This window comes from Xenopus tropicalis, chromosome 6, assembly GCF_000004195.4.
Source record: "Xenopus tropicalis strain Nigerian chromosome 6, UCB_Xtro_10.0, whole genome shotgun sequence".
Taxonomy (NCBI): domain Eukaryota; kingdom Metazoa; phylum Chordata; class Amphibia; order Anura; family Pipidae; genus Xenopus; species Xenopus tropicalis.
This window is the reverse complement of record NC_030682.2, coordinates 116,484,056-116,511,506: the sequence shown is the minus strand read 5'-3', so window position 1 is coordinate 116,511,506 and position 27,451 is coordinate 116,484,056. Positions and strand designations below refer to the sequence as shown.

Sequence of the window (27,451 nt, the reverse complement as noted above, 5' to 3'; positions counted from 1 at the left end):
GGGGGAAACAAACTTTAGCCTTCATTTCTGAAACAGTGCAAAAGGATTAAAGCAAATAGATTGGGAATGTGTTTATTTTGTTTTGGCTAACCAAAAATAAATTTTTGCTTTTTTACTTTATAGTTAAAAATATCACATAGTTAAGAAATGAAACATATGGGACGTGTCATTGGGAATTATGGGGGCAGAGGGTTTCCAGGTGACGGTGCCTAAACACTGTGCCTAAAATCGCTTACGTTAGTTCAGTCTTCATGAAAAGACTAAACTAGGGATGTAACAAAGATTCTCAGATCTTTTTTAGTATTTACCAAAACTTTCCTGATGTTTGAAAGTTTTTAAGAAATTGACAACTGTCAAAGCCAATAAAGGTGTCAATTAGTCACAATGTAATCAGTTGGTTTAAACACTTTTCAGTGAAGCCGAACACTAATTTTAATCCCCCAAATTTGTAATCCCAGATGCAAATCTTGTGCAGAGACAATTCGAGACAATTTGGGACAATTTTTTTTCGGGGCTAAAACAAATCAGTCAACGCAGAAAATAAATTGTTAAACTTCCATTATCTCTTTTATAAGTGGTTATATGTCCCACTCATAAAAATGTCAACAAAAGTCAATAAATCTGGCCCACTGTTTTATTGCTACAGAGAAATGGTGAAGTAGCAAGAAGGACCTATTCCTGTTCCCTGTTCCCGAATACTATAAGAAAGGACACTCTTGACTCAAGACCATTTTAAAAAAACAGAGCTCATACTTGGATATAATGAAAGTAACTGAAAACAAGTCTCTCTGAAATATTATGATTACATAGTTACATAGTAATATTACCTGTTCATAAATATATATATATATAGTGCTAAGATAACACATAACTGTATTGTAAGCTCTTTGGGAGAGCTCCTTACTAATATGGCTCTTAACAATAAGAACTAATACAAAATGCAACTCAGACTCACTATTACCAATTTACCATTTACCAGATGTAACCTTAATTCCAACCAAAGTATTTCACATCCTCTCTGTACTAAGAAATACCCTATAGCTCAGTTTCCATTAACCTCAATCCATTATATTTGAGTAAAGATTAGATTTTCTTCTGTTTGTAATGCAAAGTCAGATTAGACTTAACCTGAGTTCAGCTAAACAAAGTACTACATTGGTTAGTTTTGCACATACATTATGAGTGAAATGTTATAAAGCATTTCTAAGCAAATAGACAGCAGTAATAGATCTGGTTGGATCAGGTTAGGACACTTGACACCATGAATATATTATAATTATCCTTTCACCAGCTACTCTCAGTAGACAAGCTGTGAGGTTTAACATGGAACTTGATATTCCAAAATGTAGCAATAAATGGTTCAGTGCTACCTCTTAGACACAGTAGCTGTATAAATTTATCTATATGCACTAGTCAAAATTACATTATAAATATATGCACTTGTTTTGGCAGTCTGTTTAGAGATGCTTCCAACTGTACAGAATGTCTTCAACAAATATTTTGTTTGTGTTTTGTATAAAGTATTTTTTATCTTCTGGCCAATCACATTTCCCTTACAAAGAACTACAAACAGAACAAAATGTGTTTATTTTGGGGAATTTTAAAATCTACTGCAAAAGTCTTGTTTCTTCTTTTCCTATTAGTCTCTCCATGAAAAGGGAATGTAATGCTTCCTGCAAAATATACATTGCATTTTACATTAAAAGAATTTATACTTGTCAGTAAGGTGGATATCTAAGAAGATGCTATTAAAGTTATACCAAATTAGTTCAATTACCTCCAGTAATAAACAGATGCTTTCAAGCATAATCGTATTTTATGAGTTTTAATAATGGCCTTGAGATTGATGAATAAATCATTTGTGGACAAAAAGTATCAGTGTTTGATGAAAGTACTTATGGTTTCAATGCAAATTAAATTACAGTTAAGTGCAAAGTTGGGCGTATTTTCTTGTTCTTGTGGAGTTCTAAAACACATCTAGAATATAAAGTTGTCTCTACTCATAATGAAATTCATTATTGGGAGTTATAACAGCCGAGCATAAGAAGAACAAATTAATAATTCTAAGCATGATCAAAAACAGTTGGCAATTTTCTCTGGAGAGTAACAATGGGAAAACACTGAGAAGATTTAATTGAACCTCCAAACACTTGTACTACATGCTTTAAGATTTGATCATTATTAAAGAATGTACAGCAGGTGAGTAGATGTAGAAACAAAAAAAAAAAAGGGACAGCTTTTCAAATGTTCAATCCCTGACTTGGGGTGCAAAGGCAGCAAAAGTACAGAAAGGAGAAAATGCATAAAATAGTGACTTCTAAAAAAAAGTGGCAATTTTCATCTGAATTACAAAGAAATACTTTAAGAAAAGTACCACTAAGGGGCCCAGTTACTAACTTTTTTTTGGTTTTCATAAATTGTGGTTTTTAGCACAAAAAATCACAGATTATACTAATTACATGTAAACTCAAAAAATGTGTCATATACTAAGTGAACAAAAATGCAAAAAAAGACAAAACAACACCGCCTAAAAGCTGTCAAGGCCACGTAGAAGTCAATGGGAGCTGCCCGAGGCAAATTCTTTTTTTCCTACAAAAGCAAAAAATGTAAGGTTTTTGTGTTCTTTTATTTTTTCTTCTGCTTTTTATATTCAGATCTTTTAATAAATTACAAGAAATGCAAGGTTTTAGTGGAAATTAGTTTTTTTGTAGTCTCAAAAAGCTCTAAAACCACTAAAATCAGATTGTTATAAATGGGTCTCTCCGAGAGAGAATGCTTATGTTTGACAATACAATATTACTTTGAGCATAGTGGGTATTGATTGTTTTATTCTTTCCATTTATGCTTAAAAAGCAAAGTATTTGCGTTATTGATACTTTGGGTTTCAGCAGTTAATAATACAATCATCTAAGAAGGCACTTACGGTAAAATAGATCAAATAAAGGATATCATCTTGGCTTTCCCCTCAGTCAATACTAAGGGATACTTTGGGATTTTAAACAACAAATACAATTTTTGTTCTTTACATTATTCCCTTGTTATTGTGTGTTGCATTTTTCTGCATGTCTGTGCAGTTCACGACAAATCATATAAATGGGGATATACATAAAAAGCAAATTGTTGATAAGTAATTTTCAATTACTATGAGCAAATTTAATACAATTTGTGATTGCCTTTTCTCTGTGATTCGCTGCAAAAAAATCTCAAAATATTGAAATCTGTGTTTTTCAAACCTGAATTTTTGATTTTCCAAAAAAAATCACGAAAATTTAAAAGCAAATCTTCACTGCTTAAATCCTGATTAAATTCTATACAATTCAATAGGGATATAAGTATAGGATCTGTTATCTGGAATGCTGAGGACCTGGGATATTTCCAGTTAAGGGATCTTTCTGCAATTTGGATATCCATACCTTAAGGTGAATTTATCAAAGTGTGAAATGACAGTTCCCCACAGTTAAATTCCACCACACTTTATTTATTTCTATATGATTTTTAGTGGCGTATTAATTTGTTAAATATGCTCTAAAAATCCCACAGAAATGAAAAGAGAGCTGTGGAATTTTACCGTGGTGAGCTCCAATTTCACACTTTGATAAATTTGACCTGTAGCCTGCTAAAAACCATTTACACATTAAATAAAACTTAGTCGAATTGATTTGTCACCAGTTTAGATTCATGCAGCTTAGTTACCATCAAGTACAAGTTACTGTTTTATTATTAAAGACAAAAAGATTTATTTTAATTATGGGTGTTGGCCTTCCCATTATTTCTGGATAACAGGTTTCTAGATAAGGGATCCCATACCTGTACATTATGTTTGAATGAAATTGTTGACCTTGTTGTTGAATTTCCAACTCATAGAGGCAAATCCCCCCCACCCCTAATAGGGCAACTGTTGATTTTCTATAAAGCTACAGAATGCATAAATGTATTGGGTAAAATATTTCTCTAATTGTTTTCTATGTTGGACACATTACATTTAGGTAGTCTTTCTTGTTTATTATGGGTGTTTGCATTAGTAAAACTTTTAAGACGTTTTTTACTTTTTACAGTTATTTTCCATATTTGTACTTCTTTGCTATTTAATAGAAACAGTCATTTATTATTCCCAGCAGAAGGAAGCATAGCTATACCAGATTTTTTTGTACCCTGACCTTGAGAAACCAATCTCCCCTGGATTGAAGAGACATTTACAGTAAATTTGCTGTGCTGTTTGACCTGAGGGTTTTTTTAAACTATTCTTTAACAAATTGGTACTGCTGTAGATATAGAATGTAGTTAGTTATAGCAATATGCAGACATTATTTATTAACAATGACAAATGTCCAGCTTCTGGGTTCTGTTCTAATGCTGTATTATTTTTAATGCCTTCACCCCATGCAACACAGTTTCTAGTCACAGAAGTATACAGTGCACATTGCCATGGCCTGTATTAAATCATTTTGGCAAAATACGTACATATGAAAGATAATTATTTTAAAATTCAGCATAAGCAATACATTTATTTTGCCATTCATACATTTAGATGTTATTCTCTTCTCTGTAGTGCAAATAAATGCTAACTACTATAAGCTTTTACTTTTTTTTTTTTTTGGTTGGAAAAGAAGTGCAAATAAAGAGAAGCAGATGGTCCCTTTGTGACTGAATGAAGAAAAGGGGTTTGGAGAACAATACATGAATAGGTGTAGCCTAATAAAACACTCAGCCACCTGCTGCCTTTTCCTTTCAAAAAAGATTCTGTTGCATATTTTGACTAGAACAGGCAATGTATCCTTGAGTTTTTATAAATAATCAAGAATCAAAATTTAAAGAAATAATTTTTTCAGTTCTAAGAACATGTCTTCTAATGACAGCTTGTTTTTTTGGTAGAATACAGAAAAAAGACACACATAATAATAGCAATCTGCTTTAATTACATGCTCAGTTCATTTGAATTACGAGTTCATTTCTTGGCCAAAGACATTTTGGATATATTAAAGCTAGAGTTTATTAAGCCTGTTTCTAATTAAACCTGTATTTGTTTATGTAGGGATTTTCTCTTCAGTCAGAATATCAGAATCTTATCAGCCCAACATCTACAGCTGCCCAAGTTGTTACACAAGCGATGGAGTATGTTCGTTCGGGCTGCAGGAATCCTCCAGGACAGACTGTAGAATGGAACAATGACTACTGCAGTAATGGGTGAGTGGTCAACCAGCACACTCTAGTGTTGACTTTTTAGTATTTGTATGTTGTTTTTACAATAGATATTCATGTTGTGGTGCAAGATCATTGCACTTGCTGGTGCACTACTTAAAGAATTACTGATGCTATAAAACAGAGAACTTGCAAAATAGGAACCACTGAAGACACATAAAACACATGTTAAAGGAACATCATGATGACTATTCTCAGTTTTTAAACGATGTAGCCATATATTTGGTGACATTTATGAATAATAAATCATGAAAAATAAAGATTCCCCACAAACAAACAAGCATTACTTACAGAACGTATGCACTGAACTTTTCAGCAGTGAGTGAGGGAGCGAATGTGCTCTCTGCACTAGTAAAGCCAAAACTCTGATTTCAAAATCAGAATTTCATCTCTTAAAGTAACCAGGAGTGACTTTTTGCTGCCCCTGGCAACCTGGGAGGTGCTGCCGCCTGAGGCAAGACTCTCAACTCACCTCATTGCTGGAGTGCCCCTGAGAATTCATAACAATATTGATTGATTTCAACACATACATAAAAGTAGCTAGGTAGTAGTTGGACACTCATGGGCTATTTTTTTGTATATATGTTATAGGGATGCACCCACTTCTTTGGGTTCGGCCAAACCCCTGAACCTACCCTGATGGATTTTGCCGAATCCTGAATCGAATCCGATCGGGCAGCGCTCGCTGCAAAAAAAATTTTCCCTCTACTATGTAACCCTTCCGAGTGCTAATTAGCATATGCTAATGTAGCTAATTAGGACTCGTAATCGGTTCAGCCGGGACTGTGGATTTGCTAAAACCGAATCCTTCAAAAAAAAAGGCTAGATTCCTCCCGGATCCCAAAGCGAATCCGGGATTCGGTGCATCCCTAATATTTTATACAGCTCATTTAAAATCACAAAACACTGTGCATCCATTTGGCCAGTTGCACCCTGTTATGTCTGCATCTTTTAACCATTTTCATGATATTTGCGATCTTCAGAAATTTTCGTTTCCAATCCGAATTTTTCCCATTCGGGATTTGAACTCGTGTTTTGATAAATCTGCCCCTATGTGTATATCTATGCCCCACCCATGCACTTTTCCTTCCCATTTGCCATTACCAATAAGTTATTTATATATCTAATGTTAATGTGTGTGTCACTGCTATCTGGCACAAAATTTAGAGATTAATTGTAGCAAGTTCAATTACACTGGGGTTCTGAGAAGGAAGTTTACATTGTAGGTAAGAAAAACACAGTGAACTGCAGCCGTTTTTTCCAAACAATTAAAAATTAAGATAACTGAGATACCAAAACTCCCATTATTCTAAGCTTATTAGATAATTATTAGATAAACATCTGCCAGATATTTGCCTTCATAACTGATTACATGAAGGGATAAAGTGAAGTGTCAGTGTCTGTCTTGAAGTGGTCGGTAAGGTTCAACACACTGTAGGCATATTGCAGCACTAAGAATATATATGGGGTGTGTGCTAGTGCTTAAATAGGGAATCACTTGTACTAGGCAAAGAGAAAACATCTACAAAAATCTCTTGTATTTGTATCATACCCCAGTAAAAATCCATGCACTGTTCTCTGAAGTGTTACAAAATTGAAGAGGTTGTGAACATCTCAAAGACCTACCCCATATTGGTCTTGCCCCCAGATACTGACACTTTGGCGATAACATGTCAGACTTTTGATAAGGAAACCCTTTAAACAACTAGACAAATACTAGCAAACCAGGCACTTTCTGCTACCCGTATCTCCATTGCAGCTAAATGGAAGTCACATACCACCCTCTCTGTCTTGGAAGTGAAACAAAAGGTTAATGGTATAATGCCATTTAATTATAGACTGGCTCGTATACAAAATAAAATACCCCAGTGTCTCAAGATTTGGTCCCCCTAAAAACTCCTCTTGAACACAAGCTAATTACAGATCGAAAATATGTATTTGGATGCAGTCAGTTTTTTTATTTTTTTCTCTGGTTTTCCTCCATATTTTTTCCCCTGTTACCCCATGACCAGCTGTGTACAGTGTAACATAGGTTTAATGGCACAACTGGAGGCAGACTTTGAATTGACCAGGACTACATCAATGTAAGTGATAGACAATTGTATAAGCAGTTTCACACTGGTATCAACTTCACCTTGTTAATTTCTATAAGACAGGGGTGCCCAAAATATAGATTGTGGTCTACCGGTAGATCATTTTAAAGTTTCTGGTAGACCTTGAGGTGGAATTCAGTGGGATGGCATCCCACCACTTCGTTTTTCCCCCCAGCATACATTGCTTAGCTTTTGATTGTCCCCACCGGGCTGCTGTATATATTTGTTCCTACTTTGTAGTCTGCACACAGAAACATATATAAAGTGGGCCATGAAGAAAGGAAGTAAAACCTACTACAATCCTTTCACATTAAACTTGAAGTTGATACTTGAATAATGTTATGTGGGCATTAAATGTGAATTTGGCACTGCATTTATATATTGCTATGTGTATTTGTAAACATCAATTGATACTTTTTCTTGCTACTGTGATAGATCTCATGACAGAGGCCTGGTGGCACCTTCTCTATACTGTTTGTTTCTCTTATGGAAAAATAAAAAATTATAAGTTACAAAAAAAATGCAGTCAAAGAAGCAACTATTCAAGTATAGAAAACATTGTACTAGGATTGGAGTGATGTTAAAACATCATATACACTTTATATTAGAAGATCTTGGGATGTAAGCATGTAAATAAATAATACTGAATATGAATAATGGAAAAAACCACACAATCTAAAAAGAAGAGCTAATGCTCTGTAATTATTATATATTAATAAATGTTTTTCTTCTCCACAGGAACATGCAGAGGGACAAAGCACTCTACCTCACCTGAACATGGGAATCAAACAAGGAAAACTTTTCAGATGAGGACAGCAGGGACAGCATTTGTCAAAGGATTGCGTTATGCAATCGTAGCCCTTTTGCATTTTGTTTTTTCCATTTTTTTTTTAGAAGATACAAGTTGCTAAGCACTTAGGACATTTGCGTTTGTGGGTTATCCACTCTGGGAAAAAAATAGTCTTGCTTCTTTAATTTCACTTTCCAAAATCCATTTAAGAACGTGATTTCGTCCCCCTCCTTTCTAAAAGGAAATTGGACCATTCCAAAGTTTCTGCTGATTTTGCTGTGAAGTGCTGCACTAGTTACTGCCTTAGCAACTGCAAACTCTCTGGATTTTCCATTGGTTTTCATAACATTTGTTCATATCAAAATACAAAAGACTTTTCCAATGGTTTAATGTAGCACTCATAGCAAGGTTGTAAATAGCACCTCTGTCCACTCTCCACAATATAAAAAAAAAATGTGAATGTTTTTGTAGCTAAATTTCAGTTTGAAGTTGGTTCCTTCCAGTTTATTCACTATGAAAAATAAAACTGGCAAACATTCATATTTGTACTTGTTTTCTAATCTGTAATATGTCTATATTTTCAAAACATTCTGGAGAAAGTGTTTCTCCCCAGGAATGAAGAAAGAATGAATTTGACTCTGCTGCTGATTAGCAGAATGAGTCCAGCAAGACATAGAGAACACAAACATGTTTATTTTGTACTGCATTACAATTGCTTTTTTTTTTTTTAATCATTCCTTGTGTAATTGTTAGTAAATGTCATTATGTCCTTATATGTATAAAACTGCCAAAAGCTTACATGTTATTTTACTAGATGCAGAAACAGATTGGAAACAGCTAAATTATAACTTTGGTATATGGCTCTGTATTTTTTTCCTCCATACTGTGTCTGTATTTAATCTTTTTTTATGAAGCCTGTTGCGCCTATTTATGAAATAATAAATCTAGGTGTTTGTAAGTAATTTTCTTAGCATCTTAAGTTGATGTTCCAACTTTTCGCTTGGAGAAATGGTTTTGTAGCTCACATGAACCCATTTTTTCTTTCTGTTGTGACAAATAATAAAACCAAATGCAGTTTTAAAGTACAAAATAAAAATGATCCATATTTCCACCACTATGTCTGAGGTAAACTATGCAATAATACCACACTGCAGGAGATTTGCGACACATGACCAACTGTTTATATCTATCCATTGCAGGAAAATGTTATGAACAACAGGAGTAAACAACAGTGAAGAGCTATGATATATCATCATCTTAGTTCTCAATCAGGTCTTGGCAGCAGAACGTGGCATGAGAGGAGTGATAAATTGTTCTTATAAGCTATTATGATCACATGTCACATCTAGTGAAAGAGCCATGAAAAAAGGAAAAATGCCCTAGTTCAGCTGTATTTAACATGAATATCAAAGGTCTTTTGACAAATAGGAGAATTTCTCCAGGCCACATATCAGTCAAAACGTCCTTTTAACTGAATAGCAAAATACTCGAAACCGCATCTGCTAAGATTAATCAAAATGCTTCAAGCTCTTATATTCTTCTAGTTGTTCTTGAATAGATTATTTTAAAACCCTTCATTGTTTAAAAAAACAATCGTTATTTGATTCATATCAAAAAGCAGTAAATGTTTTATTAAAGTGGCTTGATTATCAAATGGTTGGAAAAGATGCAAATATGAAGACACTAACCAAAGCAGTTACTAGATAGAAAAATCTTGCATGGATAGCTTGACAGAAGAATCCTATGATAACCCACCTTTCACTCATTCCCCAGGTTTATTTTTCTTTAACCTGTCTCTGATGACAGCCTCATTATATTCTCTGTTCTCATAATCCCTAATGCCAAACCCCCAAAAACAAATTAACCTTGATTTTCCACATTGGTGTTTTCCCAACTACTTATTACCCAGCAGGCTTTAGCTCTTCACAGTGCCAATCATGATCTGCCACTTCCCCCATATCTACAATTTTGCCCATTCCTATTCTCTCTCTCAAGTAAATTCTTGTCACTTTCTCTCTCTTTCTCTCTTTCTCTTTCACTCTGCAGTCCAAGACCTTGGCTCAATAGCACAATTTGTCTGCTATTCTGATAAATAGCCTCTGAGCACCTTTGAAGGAACTCATACTCCCATGTGGATTTTATCCATTATCCATTTCTCACTCTGTTTCTGGCTAAACAAAAATAATTTCTTACAGTTGATCATAGCTCAAAGTTCAAACCCAAGATACCTATTTTATACCATTAATTGCCTGCTACAGCTGATGTAAAACATCTTGGGTTTCATTTCCTGTTCTATAACACCTTACATATTCATCAAATATTATTATAACAGTCAGTTTTCTAGTAATAGCTAGAACACTATAATACTGTGATCCAACATTAATTGCACACTTTAAAACGTAATAATTGATAACCAGCAAAAACTATACACTGTGATTCCCGTTTTTTACAGTTGACACTGACTACAGACAACTCCATGTTTATCAACCCTTCTTTTCTTGCAAAAAGTAAAAACTACTGAATACTTTCTTGATTTCTAGTGTGATGTGACAACGTTGTTCTTCTTGATCTATGGCCTTATAGTAGTTGCCATGTATGCAGGAAGCCAGGGACTATCATCAGTCCTGTAACCAAGAAGCTGAATTTGGTCTTGATTCACAATTTCAGCTATCATAGTCAAGGCTATTGCTGTTTTATATATTCCTCTATTAAGCCGATGTTTTACTTTAAACATGTCCTTGCAACTGGCATAAAAATAAAGACCGTAGAGCATTTTTTTTGGATTATAACATATTCGCATGAAAAGGCCTAAAATCGCAGCATTCTGTATTTGATGTAACTGATCATACATACACTGAAACCTTATATTTTACCTACGTGTTTCCTGTTTCTATAAACATTGTTCCTGTTGATTTATGCTTTGTCATTTATTAAATATCTGGCTTATTGACCTATTCTGAAAGACAAATTGCTGCAATAGTATTTGGCATGGTCGTTGGTTCTAGTACAGCACTATCATTAGCAGGACGCACAAAAAAATTGATCTGATGTATCTGAAGTGGATTTATGTATCTGAAGTGGAGTTTCTAGCTCCTAATAGCATATATTGATTAAATATTGGATGGCCTAAAATACAGTGAAATATTTCAACAGAACCTGTCCCAGTTTGCTTGAAAATAGCAAAGCTTGAGGTGAAAGTCTGACTCTCAGCAGGACAATTACCCCAGACACATGGCCAGTGTAATACGAGAGTGGCTTAAAAACATAGTTTAATATCCTACAATCATTTATTAAAGCCCTTATCTCAATCCAACTGTGGTGCTATTTTAATATTGAGGTGCACAAGTGGAATCCAAGTAAACAACGTAGGCCAAACTCATTTCTGAACAGTGTGTAAAACTGGGAAACCCTAAAATAGCTCCCCTATATAAAAAGTTAGGCACAAAGTATGCCCAGATGCAGTAACCCGTAGCAACCAAAAATATATTTACTTTTAAACAGGTGATTAGTAAATGCTACATGCTAATTGGTTGCTGTAAGTAACTAAACCCGTAGCAAAGTACATAATCCCCAATGCTATTATCGATACAAAAGTTGGCTCTACCAAATATTACAGTGAACACAATGAATACTTGTGCAAACTGCATATTTCAGTATGAATAGCCACAGTGTTTTTTTGGTGGAAAAAATGCCCCCAGTCCATCCCAATCCCAGTGGTGCTTATTGGCACTTTTTGCCTGGGCTGGAGAGACAAGAATAACACTCACAGAGGTGGTGCAATATTTTAGTACTGATCACATTGGTACTGTAGCCTATGGAAAGATCACAACCCCTCTACCCCAATCTGACCAAGGCAGCAGCACTGGCCCCTGCAGCTCTCTCTTGATCATGTATGCAGGTAGCACTGCGCTGGGGTCACTTGGGGACAATTTTTTACAAAGAGCAGGTTGTGGACATTCTCGCCTAGTAATACTGACAATAGATTTTCATAAAAGTGTCAGTATCTCTTTGAAGAGGAAATGTGATTGATTAATATATCTTTTTCACAGAACAGTCAATTAGACAGTGACTTACAGCATGAGCGTGTTGTCTGCAGCTGGAGCAAAATGTTGGGTTAAGGGACTAACAAATAAATTGTAAAGGAACAGTTCAGTGTAAAATTGAAACTGGGAAAATAGATAAAAATAATAAATGTTTCTAATATAGCTAGTTAGCCAAAAATGTAATCTATAAAGGCTGGAGTGATGTCCAACATAATATCCAGAACACTACTTCCTCCTTTTAGCTCTCTAACCTCTTCGCCAGTGACTTGAGGGGGGGGGGGGCACATGGGCCATAACTGTTCAGTTACTTTGCTTTTGATCCTTAGCACGTAGGTCAGATTCAAAAGCAAGCAGTTATGTCCCAGATGCCCCCTTAAGTCACTGATTGGTTACTCACTGTTAATTAACTATATTAAAACCATTTTTTTTATTTTGCACAGCCTATTTACCCAGTTTCATTTTTACACTGAGCAATTCCTTTAAATATATCAAAGTGTAAGAAATAATAAAGAGTGGATTTTACATAATAACATATTATTCTTCTTACATCTTAACAGTCTCTCATTAAAAACAAACATATTACATAGGATTACAACACCAGTGAAGGATTGGTTATTCATCAGATTTGGAGGTTCTCTCAATGGTCTGAATACTTACAATTTTTATGTTTAAAACATAAAATAAAAAACAACTGACATCCATGCTAACCAATCTACCTATAATTTCTGTGCATGCACATATTGTGAACACTATTTAAAGAACCAGAGGATGGGTCCTTGTATTTCACATGTGCAGACAGAATTTAGTTTGGCTCCAGAATATTTTGTTTCTGTTGATTTTTTTCATTTGTGCATGTGTGGATGAGTGCACGGCCATAAATCAGGAGGCAACCCTTGATATGACCCTTCCAGAGATTAATAAGGTCCCTAGCATGGCCAAGGTCCTATTTATCATTGTTTTATAATAATACATCCAGCAAACATGTGAAATTGCCCATAATTGCCCCGCGACATGGACAGCAATATGTTTGAAGAAACTGACACGCTTCACTTCACACTATACGTGGCAGCAGCTCTACTGGAACCAGAGGGGAAACATATCACTTCTTCTTACTCTTATCTTAAAGGAACAGTAACACCAAAAAATGAAAGAGCTTTAAAGTAATAAAAATATAATGCACTGTTGCCCTGCACTGGTAAAACTGGTGTGTTTGCTACAGTAACACTACTATAATTTATATAATAAGCTGCTGTGTAGCCACGGGGGCAGCCATTCAAGCTGGAAAAAAGGAAAAAAGGCACAGATTACATAGCAGATAACAGATAAGCTCTGTAGAATACAATAGTGTTTTATCTGTTATCTGCTATGTGCCTGTGCCTTTTCTCCTTTGAATGGCTGCCTCCATGGCTACATAGCAGCTTATTTATATAAATTATAATAGACTTTCTGAAGTAAACACACAACTTTTACCAGTGCAGGGCAGCAGCACATTATATTTTAGTTACTTTTATACACTTTCATTTTTTGGTGTTACTGTTCCTTTAAGAAGGGTCTGCTTGCATGTTGCATTATTGCATGAGCGTAAAACATGCCTTAGCTGGATGCCAGGAGTGGCTCTTAAGGACCATCCTTTGAATGTTTATAAACAAATGTACGAAAACCAGACAGGTATCAAGTTTCAGCACATCATAAAAGGGTCCAAACACACATAATATATAAAATTAATATAAAAATAATAATATATATAATTAATATATAAAATTCATTTTTGAATAGCCTCAAAAGTATTCCTGCTGATAAAGACAGATGGTACATTGACAACGCCCCATGCAGTGTGCAAAGTGCAAAAATGCTGCAATCGGCCCTATTTTTGCACTTTAACCAGTGCACGGGGCTCATACAAATAGCCCCAGGCCTCTGTGCTCTGTTTCGGAGGGACCTGTGAACTGCGCCCTGTATGGAACGTTGCCTACATTAAGCAGTGATCCATTCAAGAGGGGTGGGTGGAAGGAGGCATGTAGGTTTTGCATCTGGCACTCAAACAGTCATAAAGGAAACCCCACACAGAGTTTCAGAGAAAAGACTCATTAGTTAAGGTATTTTTCCCTGAGTAGGCTTTTTTAAATAAGAAAAAGTTCAGCACCTAAAAGCTGCAAAGCTCAAGCAATCATAAATGTGCCCCTTAGCAAATTCATTTCTATCTGTATTGTTTACAAAAATTGCTCCTGGTGATGTTAAATTGCTTTTGTTTTGCTGATATTTAGGTTTATAGAGATCAGACATGACCAGCCAGTGAACACCTTTTCTTTAAAAAGAAAAAAAAAACAGCAACAAAAACAAAAAATTTATTTTAATGGATTTTGTTTTGTTAAGGTGTATGTATAGCTTTTGATTAAAAAAAATAAGGTATGGGATCTCTTAAGCAGATCTAGTAAGCTCTGAATTATGGGAAGACATTCTCCCACAGAGTCTATTTTAACAATGATTCCCTTTTTCTCTGTAATATTAAAACAGTTGCTCGTACATAATGGTAACTAAACTGCATGAATCCATATTGGTGGCAAACTTCCCTGTTGGGTTGATTTAATGTTTATATTTTTTAGTAGACTTATGGTATAGAAATCTGAATTACAGAAACCCATGGTCCCATTAGAAAACCATGGTCCCAAGCATTCAGAATTATAGCTTATTATGGATAATATTAAACTTTCTTTTAGGCATATGTTAATCTTTCATTTATCATTTATTGCATTTATGTATCAGCTTCAGTCATGGTTAAAAAAAGGAAGTAATTAATGGGTCATAGGTATACAGGTATAGGATCTATTATCCAGAATACTTGGGAATTCAGGTCTACTAAAAAAAATATTTAAACATTAATCAAACCCAATAGGATTGTTTTGCCTCCAATAAGGATTAATTATTTGATTAAACTGAATTGGAGCTGGTCCTCCTGTAATTTGGAGATTTCTGAATGATGAGTTTCCAGATAACAGATCCCATACCCGTATAATAAATATATTGTCAGCATATATACTATATTTTACTTCTAAATATGTAAAAAGCGTATCTAAAAGTATAACACCATTCTTAAATTCCGGATTAAGTAAAATGCAGTATAAAAATGTTCTAACAAGCTTTTTTTTCATTGTTATTGTTGATGCCTCGAGCTCAATATGCAGCAACCATAAATCTCAAATATATATCTGTTGTTGTGGAGAGAAGTTCCTTCCAACATAATGCATTTCCATAGAACAGAATAACTATGAAAGGACCTACAGTACAAAGTTTTCCAAGTAAAGACAGGCTAAATGCAAAACTAAACTGCAAATGAGAGGAAATGTGCTTAACAATTGTGTGTTTACAATAAGTGCAAACATAATTGCTCTGAAGGGCTGTCAGGGAAAAGATTAATTTGGCAAAGATTAGTATTGACTTGCTGTTTATTAAGGCTTTTGAACAGCTGTATCTGGCAACATTCCTGCAAGTGCTTGTCATATCTGAAAATCAGGCTCACACACCCTGGTGCTTGCCAGCTGTTGCTAAACAATCTTCTACCACTTTGCATGTCTCCCTCCTCACATAACAGAAATGTATTAACTATTGCCAAATAAGTCCTTTCCCCCCATCTGTCAACTTTTGCATTGCTAGAAAATGAAAACGGCAGTTTGTTGCTGATGGCTAAGCTGATAGCGTAGACCGGACGAGCAGGTGGTTAGGAAGGTAACGCAGAAGGAAGACCCACTTTTTTTATAAAGTGGTATTTCTGTTATTGACCTGATAAAAACATCAAACCGCAGTTCTCAACTGCTCTACGCAGATAACATTGAGAGAGGCAGGTGAGAACATTCTCATTAAAGATAAAAGGCATTCCTTAAAACCTTTTCTCGCAGGTTTTGCATCTGTTTACCTGTGACATATTAAACTATAATCTCTGTTTTTTTTTCTTTTGTGCACAGAAAAAAAGTTGCACATATTAAGTGGAATTTCTACTTTCCACTTATCATAAACTTGTGCTGTTTAAATGTTAATGTGTATATATATATATATATATATGTTAATGTTTAATGTTAATATATATAGTCTGTGAAATATATTAATATGCTGACTTGATTTTTTGATCTCCTATTATATTTTTGCAAATATTTGCTAAAAGTATAACCTGGAATTTGTTATTTTTTCTATATTTTTATTATAGAAAATCTCCCCAAATGAACAGTATTGCCCCAGAACTAATACATAGGGGTTTATGTAATAAAAGGCACTAAATTTGCCCAGGTGCAGTAACACATAGCAACCAATCAGCAGATAGAATTTACTGATTACCTGTTTAAAAGCAAACATCTTATTGGATGCTATGGGTTACTGCAATTGAGCAAACTTAGTGGCTTTTATTACATATAGGGATGCAAAGGAGCTCAATTATGGATGGATATTAATTTACAATCTAACATGTAATACAGGTATGGGACATTATCCAAAATGCTGGGGACCTGGATTTTTTCAGGAAAAGGCTTTTTGCGTAATTTGGATCGCCATAACGCAAGTTTACTAAAACATCCTTTAAACATTAAAGTGATACTGACATAAAAAAACTACTTTTGAAAATATGAATCTACATAAAAAGCTACCTATAGGTCGTGTTGATGGTTTTTCGCTGACAGATTTGCTTTTGTAAGTAATTGTTACTTGAAGTTTATAAACCTGACTGTTTTGCCGACCGGACTGTCCCTTTTCAGCCTGTCAGTTATAGCTTCTAATGCTAACGGACAAATATGGCAGCCCCCTCTTTGAGAAACATGGGAGATCAGACAGGTAATGTAAAAGCATCAGGCAAATACTTTTATGGCAAAATTATAAACTTCTTGCAATAATAGTTATAGTAATAATTGTTATAATAGATGTAAAAAAAGATTTAATTTGTGTTGTCAGTATCTCTTTAAATAAACCCAAGAAGCCAAAAATAGGCCAGGGCCTATTTTGAATCCCTGTCTGGGCCTATGTCACACCACCAATGTAACTGTGCTTGTGTTTTGATGCAAATTTAGGATCTTCAGAGTGGGGATTGCATTATTTCTGGAGTATGTGTTCACAACAACCTTTGCATCCAATTCCCTGGGTGTAAGTCTGGTGCAGGGTGGAGGCAGCTCCAGGGTCTCCCAGTGTCTGTAGGAGCAGCGCCATTCAGAATAGCAACTATGGGCGCTTTGGCAACCATGTTGAAGTGCAGTATAAAGTACTTTCATGAACTGAGCACTCTCAGTTGCATCCATTTTCACAAATATACTTGAGGGTGTCGTCTCACATAACTGCCTTGGTCTGAAAAATGATCAGCTAGTTTATTAGCCATTGAAAACTCCTAAATGGTATCAGTAAACAATTGTAGTGTATTCACACACTAGCAGCCTTGCTGCAAACTTGACTAAATCTGTAGGATCTTGAATATATTAGCAGGAATTTCTTTCAGACATTTCATTTCTGCATAACTTCCTGCCACAGAATAATAAAAATGAGATTTTTAGTTATGCTATATGACCATATTTAAGTTTTCCAGACTGGTTAAACAAATCTCCTTATAAGTACTATTTGAATTGTGACTCTGGCTGGATTGTGTGCTTCTGGCTGAATGCAAAAATGAAGATTAATGGCAGTCTAAATGATATAATTAATTATCCCAGGATGACTGGAGTACTACTAAACTACTAAAAATGTTACACCAAAAAGCAAACATGTTTTACAGTAATGAAATTATTATGTATTGTGGCCCATTGTTGGTAAAGTGGTATTCAGAAGTATTCAGAAACTTCAGAAACACTACTATAGTTTACATACACAAGCTACTTGTAGCCATGGGGCCAGAAGTTTAGTCTGAAAAAGGATCAGGTTACATAGCAAATAGCAGAAAAGCTTTGTAGATTATAATGGTGTTTTACAGAGCTTATCTGTTATTTAACATCTGCCATTAAGCCCTATTTCAACTGCCTCCAGTCTACACAGCAGCTTGTTTATCTACATTATATTAGTGTTTCTGAAGCAAACACATCAGTTTTTCCCATGCAGGGCAATAGTACATTACATTTGAAGTACTTTACAGCATTTTAATTGTTTTGGTGTGACCAGTTCTTAAAGGGTGCTGGTAAGTTTAAATTCTCCATAGCCATTGTATCTAGACAATTATACAACAGGGGGTCATCACACAGGGCATAATGCAAAGTGCAAAAATAGGTGCAACCCCCCATATTTTCACCAAGCCCCATGGGTGAACACAGGGTGTCAATGGTTTTTGCACTCCAGCTTAGAGTTTAAGACTTGCGCTTCCCAAATGAATAAAGTGCTGTCTGCACTTGGCAAATAGGCAGCATTGTATTCATGAGAAGCAGTTGGGGCAGACATGTTGGTCCCCCCACTCATTTATCCACACACACAATTCAGAGAACTGCAAATAAGCCTTTTACTGAACAGGACTGCCTTGAGCCCGCCTATGCAGCGTTTTGCACCATGTACTGAATTTTAATTCAGCACGAGGTGCAGAGCGTAGAAATGCCACGGAAGCATGTGTTTCTTGCATGAACACAATTTTGCAAGGTGTTCTGCTGGGGCATTGCTAAATGATCCCCTGGGCTCATGTTGAACATTGTATTTTGGCCCATTCAATAATGCAGAATTTGAAATGACAAAAAAATGAAAATATAAATGTAGCCAATTGCAGACAGCATTGCAAGAACAAAATAAAGCATTTAACGTGTCTCAGAGGGAAGCACTGGATTCATTTGCAGTTCTGCAGCTAAAACACTAATGTCTTGCAGCTCTAGTACATTGTAAAGCCTGCGATTTATCAATGATTCACTTCCCTTTGTCTTGTAATAACTTCATTTACTGTGAAATATCAGTTTCTTAATGTGTAATGAAAGAGCAATAAAACCTTATTATTTCGCTATAACAGGGAAATAATGAAATTAATGTAATATCAGATTTATGTTCATAAAGAATGCTTTCAAATATACTTATATAATTCCCATAATATTGTCAATTGTTTACATGCCATGATTACAGTTGTCTTGATGTTTGTAATCTGCAATTTATAAAAGCTAATTTCAATATGGGAATTGTAATCTGGAAGCCTGTAATCCACAAAATGGCAAAATACAGCAATACCATTTTCCCTAGCAGCCCATTTAACTTCTTTTTTTTTTTTGCATTGCTCTCTTTTATAATAAAACAGTCCCTCTACTGGATAAGAACTATATAATTCCACTTAAGCCCAGCTGACTGAGCTTAATTAGCTGGGTTATAAAAGGTACATAAACTGTATTTTTTTATTTATTTTCAGAGAAACAAGTTAAGCCATTATACAGTCCATAAACTATTTCTTAACTGCCCAAAAATAAATGTATTTATTTATTTTGTACGCAAACATACTTGATCCTCCATTTGAGAGAAAAGCACGTAAGGCAAAAAATAGCCCCAACTACAATTGACTATTTTCCCACCCACCACAAGCTGTCATATTCACTCTTTGTGCTGCATTTTGGGAGTTGAAGTTACTTGACTCTTTATAGATAACCATGCACCTACAAACCTGCCTCCTCCAAGATAATGTCCATTTTGATATCTGGGAACCACTTTTTTTGCCTGCCTGACCCCTTCTCTACATGACCGTCTCCATATACAGTAGTACAAGGCTGCTAGTAACATCCCCATGGGCCACCTTCTCATGCCTCATTTGCTAGATTGCTAGTGATCATGCATCTTCTGCCCACTGCTGCTCGCTGTTTTAGTTAAGGCACATATGTCAAATACCAGGCCCGCGGGCCAAATACGGCCCTTCTGGCTGTTTTATGTGGCCCCTGGTGACTGTGCCTGACCATGCAGCACCAATCGCCTGACTGCACTGTGACTGTGCCTGACCATGCAGCACCAATCGCCTGACTGCACTGTGACTGAGCCTGACCATGCAGCACCAATCGCCTGACTGCACTGTGACTGAGCCTGACCATGCAGCACCAATCGCCTGACTGCACTGTGACTGAGCCTGACCATGCAGCACCAATCGCCTGACTGCACTGTGACTGTGCCTGACCATGCAGCACCAATCGCCTGACTGCACTGTGACTGTGCCTGACCATGCAGCACCAATCGCCTGACTGCACTGTGACTGAGCCTGACCATACAGTATCTTAATAAAAAATCTGGCCGGTGTTTTAGATTTCAGCCCCCTTATGTGATTGAGTTTGACACCCCTGAATTTTAGGCATGCTATAATGGTTACTGTTTTTGTCACTCAAAAAAGTTTTGTTTAACAGCAAAATATGGAACTCCCGGGAATCTATCAATTATATATATATGTGTGTTATAGAGTTAACATACTGTTGGGACCAAAAAAGAGTCATGCATCGTTGTGAGAAAAAGGCCATCAACTTCAACGTGTTTTGTACTGTAAATGTTTGCTGTTTGGCACATTTTTCAGCGAAGCAAAACGTGACAGATCATTAAATATCACAAAGTTTACCCAAGACGTGCAGTTTGGTAGTTATGGTACAGTTTAAGTTTTCTTAAAACCCTATGAAAATGTGGTATCAATGTACTCTAAAGTTCCCTCGTGTTTATATTCTTGACATTTGTCTTTGTTCCCAGAAGCCCTGTGTTTATATGGGAATTTTTGTAAAACAAATTGCTTTATTTGGTAAATAGCTGGTAATAGACATTATTTGTAATAAGTTCAGTTGAAGTGTTTTGAATTCAGTGGGCTGTACAGTTACAAATACATATACAATACATATAGTTACATATAGGTTGTGAAGGAATATTATGTATTTAACGCGTCGAGCAAACTAGTATTGTTCTGGTTTTCCATTGATACATATAGGGGATCTCTATAAAACTATACATATTTGGAACAGATATAAAACCAGTTGTGTTCCCATGTATATCATATTTAAGGGGAACTGTCACCCAAACATAAAACACTGTATAATAAAATTCCTTTGAAAATTGAACATGAAACCCAAATTATTTTTCAATTAAATGATCCATACCTGTTATAAATGATTTTAAAAATCGGAGCTGTCAATCATATATTGCCTGCCCCATCTCTACGCCACAGGTATAGAGGCAGGGCAGGAAATATATGATTGACAGCTCAGATTTTCAATTGCAATTACTTTAATTTTCCATTCAGCACTTCCTAGATATCACCTAGATGGCAAATGCAAAAGATTTTGGGGCAATACAAAGCTTGCCTTAATAACAGGGTCCATAAAATGGCGCCAGCCTGCTGGCTGTAACTATAAATTCCAAGAGTGAAGGGAAAAATAATTAAATAATTTATACAATGTAAGTAAAGTTTATTTTGCTCAACTAACATGGTACAAAAGGATTTGAAATAATTTCTTAGGGTGACTGGTCCCCTTTAACTAAACATTTTCCCAAAGGAATGCTCCTGAAGTGAAAGAGCACTAAGGGGCCGGTTCACTAAAGGTCGTTAAAGGAACAGTAACACCAAAAAATTAAAGAGTTTTAAAGTAAATGAAATATAATGTACTGTTGCCCTGCACTGGTAAAAGTTGTGTGTTTGCTACAGTAACACTACTATAGTTTATATATAATAAGCTGCTGTGTAGCCACGGGGGCAGCCATTCAAGCTGGAAAAAAGGAGAAAAGGCTCAGGATACATAGCAGATAACTGATAAGCTCTGTAGAATACAATAGTGTTTTATCTGTTATCTGCTAAGTGCCTGTGCCTTTTCTCCTTTGAATGGCTGCGCCCGTGGCTACATAGCAGCTTATTTATATAAACCATAGTAGTGTTTCTGAGGCAAACACCCCAGTTGTACCAATGCAGGGCAGCAGTACATTATATTGGAATTTATTTTATACACTTGAATTTTTTGGTGTTCTCGTGTGCTACGAAATAACGCATAAATATATTGCATGGTTTAAAATGTTGCTTAAAAATATGTCATTGCCAGATAAATAATGACAATAACATCGCTTCTTAATTCAGACAAGTGTCCTTGTTGTGAATCAATCTTTAATTCTCAAAATATAAGAAGTGATAATATTTTTAATGCATGGTAAATAACACTCGTTTTTTATGGACCTTAGAGAATCGGTATGGGATTCCTTATCCGGAAACCCGTTATCCAGAAAGCTCTGAATTACGGAAAGCTCGTCTCTCATAGGGGCTGATTTACTAACCCACGAACGGGTCGAAATGAGTCCGATTGCGTTTTTTTCGTAAAGATCGGTATTTTGCGATTTCTCCGTATTTTTTGCGATTTTTTTGGCGTCTTTACAAATTTTTTGTTACCAATACGATTTTTGCGTAAAAACGTGAGTTTTTCGTAGCCATTACGAAAGTTGCGTAAAATCTTGCGATTTTTCGTAGTGTTAAAACTTGCGCAAAAAGTTGCGCTTTTTTCGTAGCGTTAAAACTTACGCGAAACTTCGCACCTTTTAAGTTTTAACGCTACGAAAAAGGCGCAACTTTTCGCGTAAGTTTTAATGCTACGGAAAAATCGCAAGATTTTACGCAAGTTTCGTAAAGGCTACGAAAAACTCGCGTTTTTACGCAAAAATCGTATTGGTAACGAAAAATTCATAAAGACGCCGAAAAAATCGCAAAACATACGAAAAAGTCGCAAAATGTTCGTTTTCAAGTCGGAACTTTTCCAATTCGGGTCGGATTCGTGGGTTAGTAAATCAGCCCCATAGACTCCATTTTAATCAAATAATTCAGAATATTAAAACTGATTTCCTTTTTCTCTGTAGTAATAAAACAGAACCTTGTAATTGATCCCAACTAAGATATAATTAATCCTTATTGGAGGCAAAACAATCCTATTGGGTTTAATTAATGTTTTATTGATTTTTTAGTAGACTTAAGGTATGGAGATCCAAATTACAGAAAGACCCCTTATCCAGAATACCCTTGGTCCCGAGCATTCTGGATAACAGGTCCTATACCTGTATAATATTTTGAAATAATTGTACTGGTTTAGATCAGAAAAACAATCAAAAAAGTTTAAAATTACATTAAAGAGATAAAAGAATTGGAACCACAATATAGGGAGGCAGATTTATTATTAATCAAATTATTTTGAATTTTTTTATTTTTGAAAATCTCAAAAGTGTGCTTATTCATTTAAAAACTCAGATTTCAAGAACTTGATCGTTGAAAAAGGTGAAAGAAAAACAAATGCAGGGAAATCAGATGAAACATCTAGTTTTTTGAGCTTCAAAATTGAAGTTTTCGGAAAATCCTGTATATTGGTTTTTGTACAAAAAATTCTGCTTTGTAAGTTGAAAAATGACCCCACTCAAATTTAGAAATTTTCATCTTTTTTTCTCATTTAAAAAATATTTGGAAACCTCGAAAGTGCACTTATTTATTTATAAACTTGGATTTTATAAACTGGATTGCATAAAAGGGTGAAGGTGATTCTTCCCTTCATTAACAAATCTGACAAATATCAAATTAATCTCAAAAACAGAAAAAAATGAAAAAAAAAGCTTAAATTTTGCCAACACAACTTCCATTGACTTCTACGTAAATTTGTCAACTTTTACATGCCAAATGTTTATATTTGAGAGTTTTTTGCACTTAAAAATTCAAGTTTCGGAAATTCAAATTCATGTTTTTTGCTGCAAAAAAAACCCAAATTTGTATGTTGATAGATAATCCTCATAATGTCCAATTAAATAGTTGTTTTTCCATGGCCAAATAATAATGGGAATTGCTCATGTTCACTGTAGTAAACTAAACAACTAAAATATTTTTTTTAAAAATCATCTGATGAATTCTCGCTTCCCCTTTATTATCCTTTAAAACTGGTTAAAACACACATACCTTTCTCCCTAACTGAGCATAGCCATTAGCCTGTAATTCTACATAAATTTACAATTCAGGCTGATGCCACAAGAGGCGTTTTTCCGCTGCGTATTTTCTAATTTTCTCAGCGGCTGAAAAACGCCTGATATCATCATCCATAGAAATAACACACAAAGCGTAAATACGCTAGAAAACACCTTACCACGGATTTTTCAAGGGTTGGCCGAAATACGCCAGTATTTGCACAGCAAGCTATTCCTATGTATACACAAAAGCAGCTGCCAGACCTAGCGGAAATACGTGGCGTTTTTTACTATTTCGCACTATTAGCACCATGGAAACGAGATTTGCTACGTCACCAGTACTAGGCTGAAAAACGCCATAGTCAGGGGCTGTGTGGCTGGTGCGGCGTTTTGAGGCTGAGAAAAAACGCAGCGTAAAAACACCACGTGTGGCATCAGCCTCATATTAAAAAAGTTTTGTTTTAAAGCACCACTAACGAAAAAAAAATATTTTCAAAAAAGTTTACAATTGTCAAGAATAAATGACTAATAAACCATGGGGTCAGAGAACAAAAAAGTCTTAATCCCATGTTTTGAATGTTTGAGCAATTGCAGCCAGGTTACTTCCATTTCAATTTTACTTGCTTATAATTATAATAGACTTGTGGTCCCACAATTCTCTTTGTTTTATAAAACTGTGATTTCTCTAAAAGAAAGAATAGACAACATTATTTACTAATGAGCAAGATGAATTAAAGTAATTTTTCATTTGTGTAGAAGGACAAAGTGAATTCTTTAGAACGTATTTGGAACCAACATCTGTTCTTTATTATTTACAAGTTGAATTGTTTGTTATCAAGCTGGGGTGTTCAATTACTCGCCACATGTTTTCCTTATGTTTGTGCTCAGAAGGAAAAAATGTTACCATCATTATTTGATTATTATTTGATTATGATGTATAGCTCATTATAGCAGGTTTCTGGTTAACAAGGTCTAAAATAATGTGGCTTCAGGAAAGATTACAGAGCTAATCAATACTGGGTTGATGAGTTCTGAGATTCACTATTAGTAGTGAAATAAATAAACACCGTAACCACAGTAAGAAAGTGTAAGACAATACCTGCAACAATAATAATCTCCCAGCAAAATATATCATTTTAACTAGAATACAAATACAAACGCATAATAAACAGAAATGTATTTTAAAAAGCAATGAGTTATGATATAGAAACACTAGCACAGGGTAGGGATTTATCTTTGTTCTTTCTAAAAGCAAACATAGCAAGCCGAGCTAATACTTCAAGCAAAGTTGTCAAAAACAGAGGTGTTGTGATGATGACCAACACACAGGTGAAAACTGACACTTTGCACTACCCATGCAGGGCTGCATAAAATAGGTAATTGAAAATATTTTGCCCACAGCTTTTATTACGAAAGCTGCCATGGGCTTAACTGGCAGAAACACAGCCAAAACACTTCTATTAATTTAGCCACACAATCTTTATGACTGGCTGACAAGGGCAGCAAGTAGCGATTCAATTGCCCTACCACCTGTCCAATAAATAGTGACTGTTTATGGCATCTTATAGTGGCATTTGCCAGAATCCACAGATTGCCAATCTGGGCCTGAGTGGCGCACCATAAAGTTCAACCATATGCCCCAATGTTTTATATTGATTTATTTCATAAATGTATAATGTAGGTGGAAAATATAAAACATTTAGCAAGATTTTTGAACTATGGGATATAAAATCACATACGTTTGCCCTCCATCTGTACTATGTACAAAGGGGTGGTCTTGGGGTTTTTTTTTTTCCTGAAGAACTGAAGTGATTTTGACATAACATACAAGAATACACATTCATCTTGTGCTAAATCCTGAACCAAAATAAATGGTTTATTGGAATAATCCATGTGTTATCTATATAGCCACCATCAAATCTTAAAAACGATCAAGAGTAAAACTAACTTGTGAAAAAGCAAGATGTTATTAAAACATCTTTGCTACTAGGGGCATCTTTGGAGACACATATCTTCTCTGCTAAAGGGCTGTGGGTGCCTTGTGCTGGTACAGAAGCCTCAAACATAATGTACAACATTTCTAGCCAACTTCTTTAGTTCTTCGGTATCTGACTTCCTCTCTCAGTAAAATCCTTCATTCCTGGGGCCAGAGTCTGCGCAGCTCTCTCCTCACTCCCTTCTCCCATAAGAATCCATAAAAGTCATGCATCCATCTAGAACCTTATGTTTTATGTTAGGAATGTGTGATCTGAGATACCAATGGCTAGAGCTGCAGAAGGAAGGTATGAAGACCAAGCTAAAGTGGCAGTTGCTATCTTAAACAAATGGAGGGAGCTTCTAGGGCTTATTACTCAGGTACGGTAAAGCTTTCTGCAGAATAAATAGAGAGTTTTAGTAAAATACCAAAATGACTTTCCTTGTCTTTTAAAATAATAATTCTATAGTCAAGATTTGACTTGTCACCAGAAGCTACCCTTCTCTGTAACAGTAGATTTTTTTACAATTGTTAGCAGGTCAAAATAGAAATGCACCCCTACTGAATTCTGGTAGATCAAGATTTAGGGGCCCATTCATTAAAGCACGATGACCACGATTGTGACTATGACTACGACTAAGACTATTACTACGAACATTTCGGAATTCATTCAAGCTTTGGTATCGTGACTATCTTTTGGGCAGGTTGGAGCTGCAGAGTGCCGTTGAGCCCTATGGGAGACTTTCCTTGGGCGGGGTTGGAGTTGCAGAGTGCCATTGAGCCCTATGGGAGACTTTCCTTGGGCCGGGTTGGAGCTGCAGAGTGCCATTGAGCCCTATGGGAGACTTTCCTTGGGCCAGGTTGGAGCTGCAGAGTGCCATTGAGCCCTATGGGAGACTTTCCTTGGGCCGGGTTGGAGCTGCAGAGTGCCATTGAGCCCTATGGGAGACTTTCCTTGGGCCGGGTTGGAGCTGCAGAGTGCCATTGAGCCCTATGGGAGACTTTCCTTGGGCCAGGTTGGAGCTGCAGAGTGCCATTGAGTCCTATGGGAGACTTTCCTTGGGCCGGGTTGGAGCTGCAGAGTGCCATTGAGCCCTATGGGAGACTTTCCTTGGGCCGGGTTGGAGCTGCAGAGTGCCATTGAGCCCTATGGGAGACTTTCCTTGGGCCAGGTTGGAGCTGCAGAGTGCCATTGAGCCCTATGGGAGACTTTCCTTGGGCCAGGTTGGAGCCGCAGAGTGCCATTGAGCCCTATGGGAGACTTTCCTTGGGCCGGGTTGGAGCCGCAGAGTGCCATTGAGCCCTATGGGAGACTTTCCTTGGGCCGGGTTGGAGCTGCAGAGTGCCATTGAGCCCTATGGGAGACTTTCCTTGGGCCGGGTTGGAGCTGCAGAGTGCCATTGAGCCCTATGGGAGACTTTCCTTGGGCCGGGTTGGAGCCGCAGAGTGCCATTGAGCCCTATGGGAGACTTTCCTTGGGCCGGGTTGGAGCTGCAGA

At 36.1% G+C, this 27,451-nt stretch overlaps 1 protein-coding gene across 3 annotated transcripts in view; it reads left to right on the top strand.

Annotated features, from left to right (window-relative positions):
- Positions 1 to 9,193, top strand: part of tox (thymocyte selection associated high mobility group box) — a 159,282-nt gene extending 150,089 nt beyond the window's left edge. For 2 of the 3 annotated variants that reach the window (XM_018095125.2, XM_012965279.3), the window contains 3 exons: positions 5,033 to 5,184; positions 7,212 to 7,283; positions 8,031 to 9,193. In XM_018095125.2, the coding sequence (XP_017950614.2) occupies positions 5,033 to 5,184; positions 7,212 to 7,283; positions 8,031 to 8,067 (261 nt within the window). In that variant the 3' untranslated portion in view covers positions 8,068 to 9,193. The remainder of the gene's footprint in view (positions 1 to 5,032; positions 5,185 to 7,211; positions 7,284 to 8,030) is intronic. The other variant, XM_012965282.3, reaches the window with a different exon arrangement.
- The last annotated feature ends 18,258 nt before the right edge of the window (positions 9,194 to 27,451 follow it).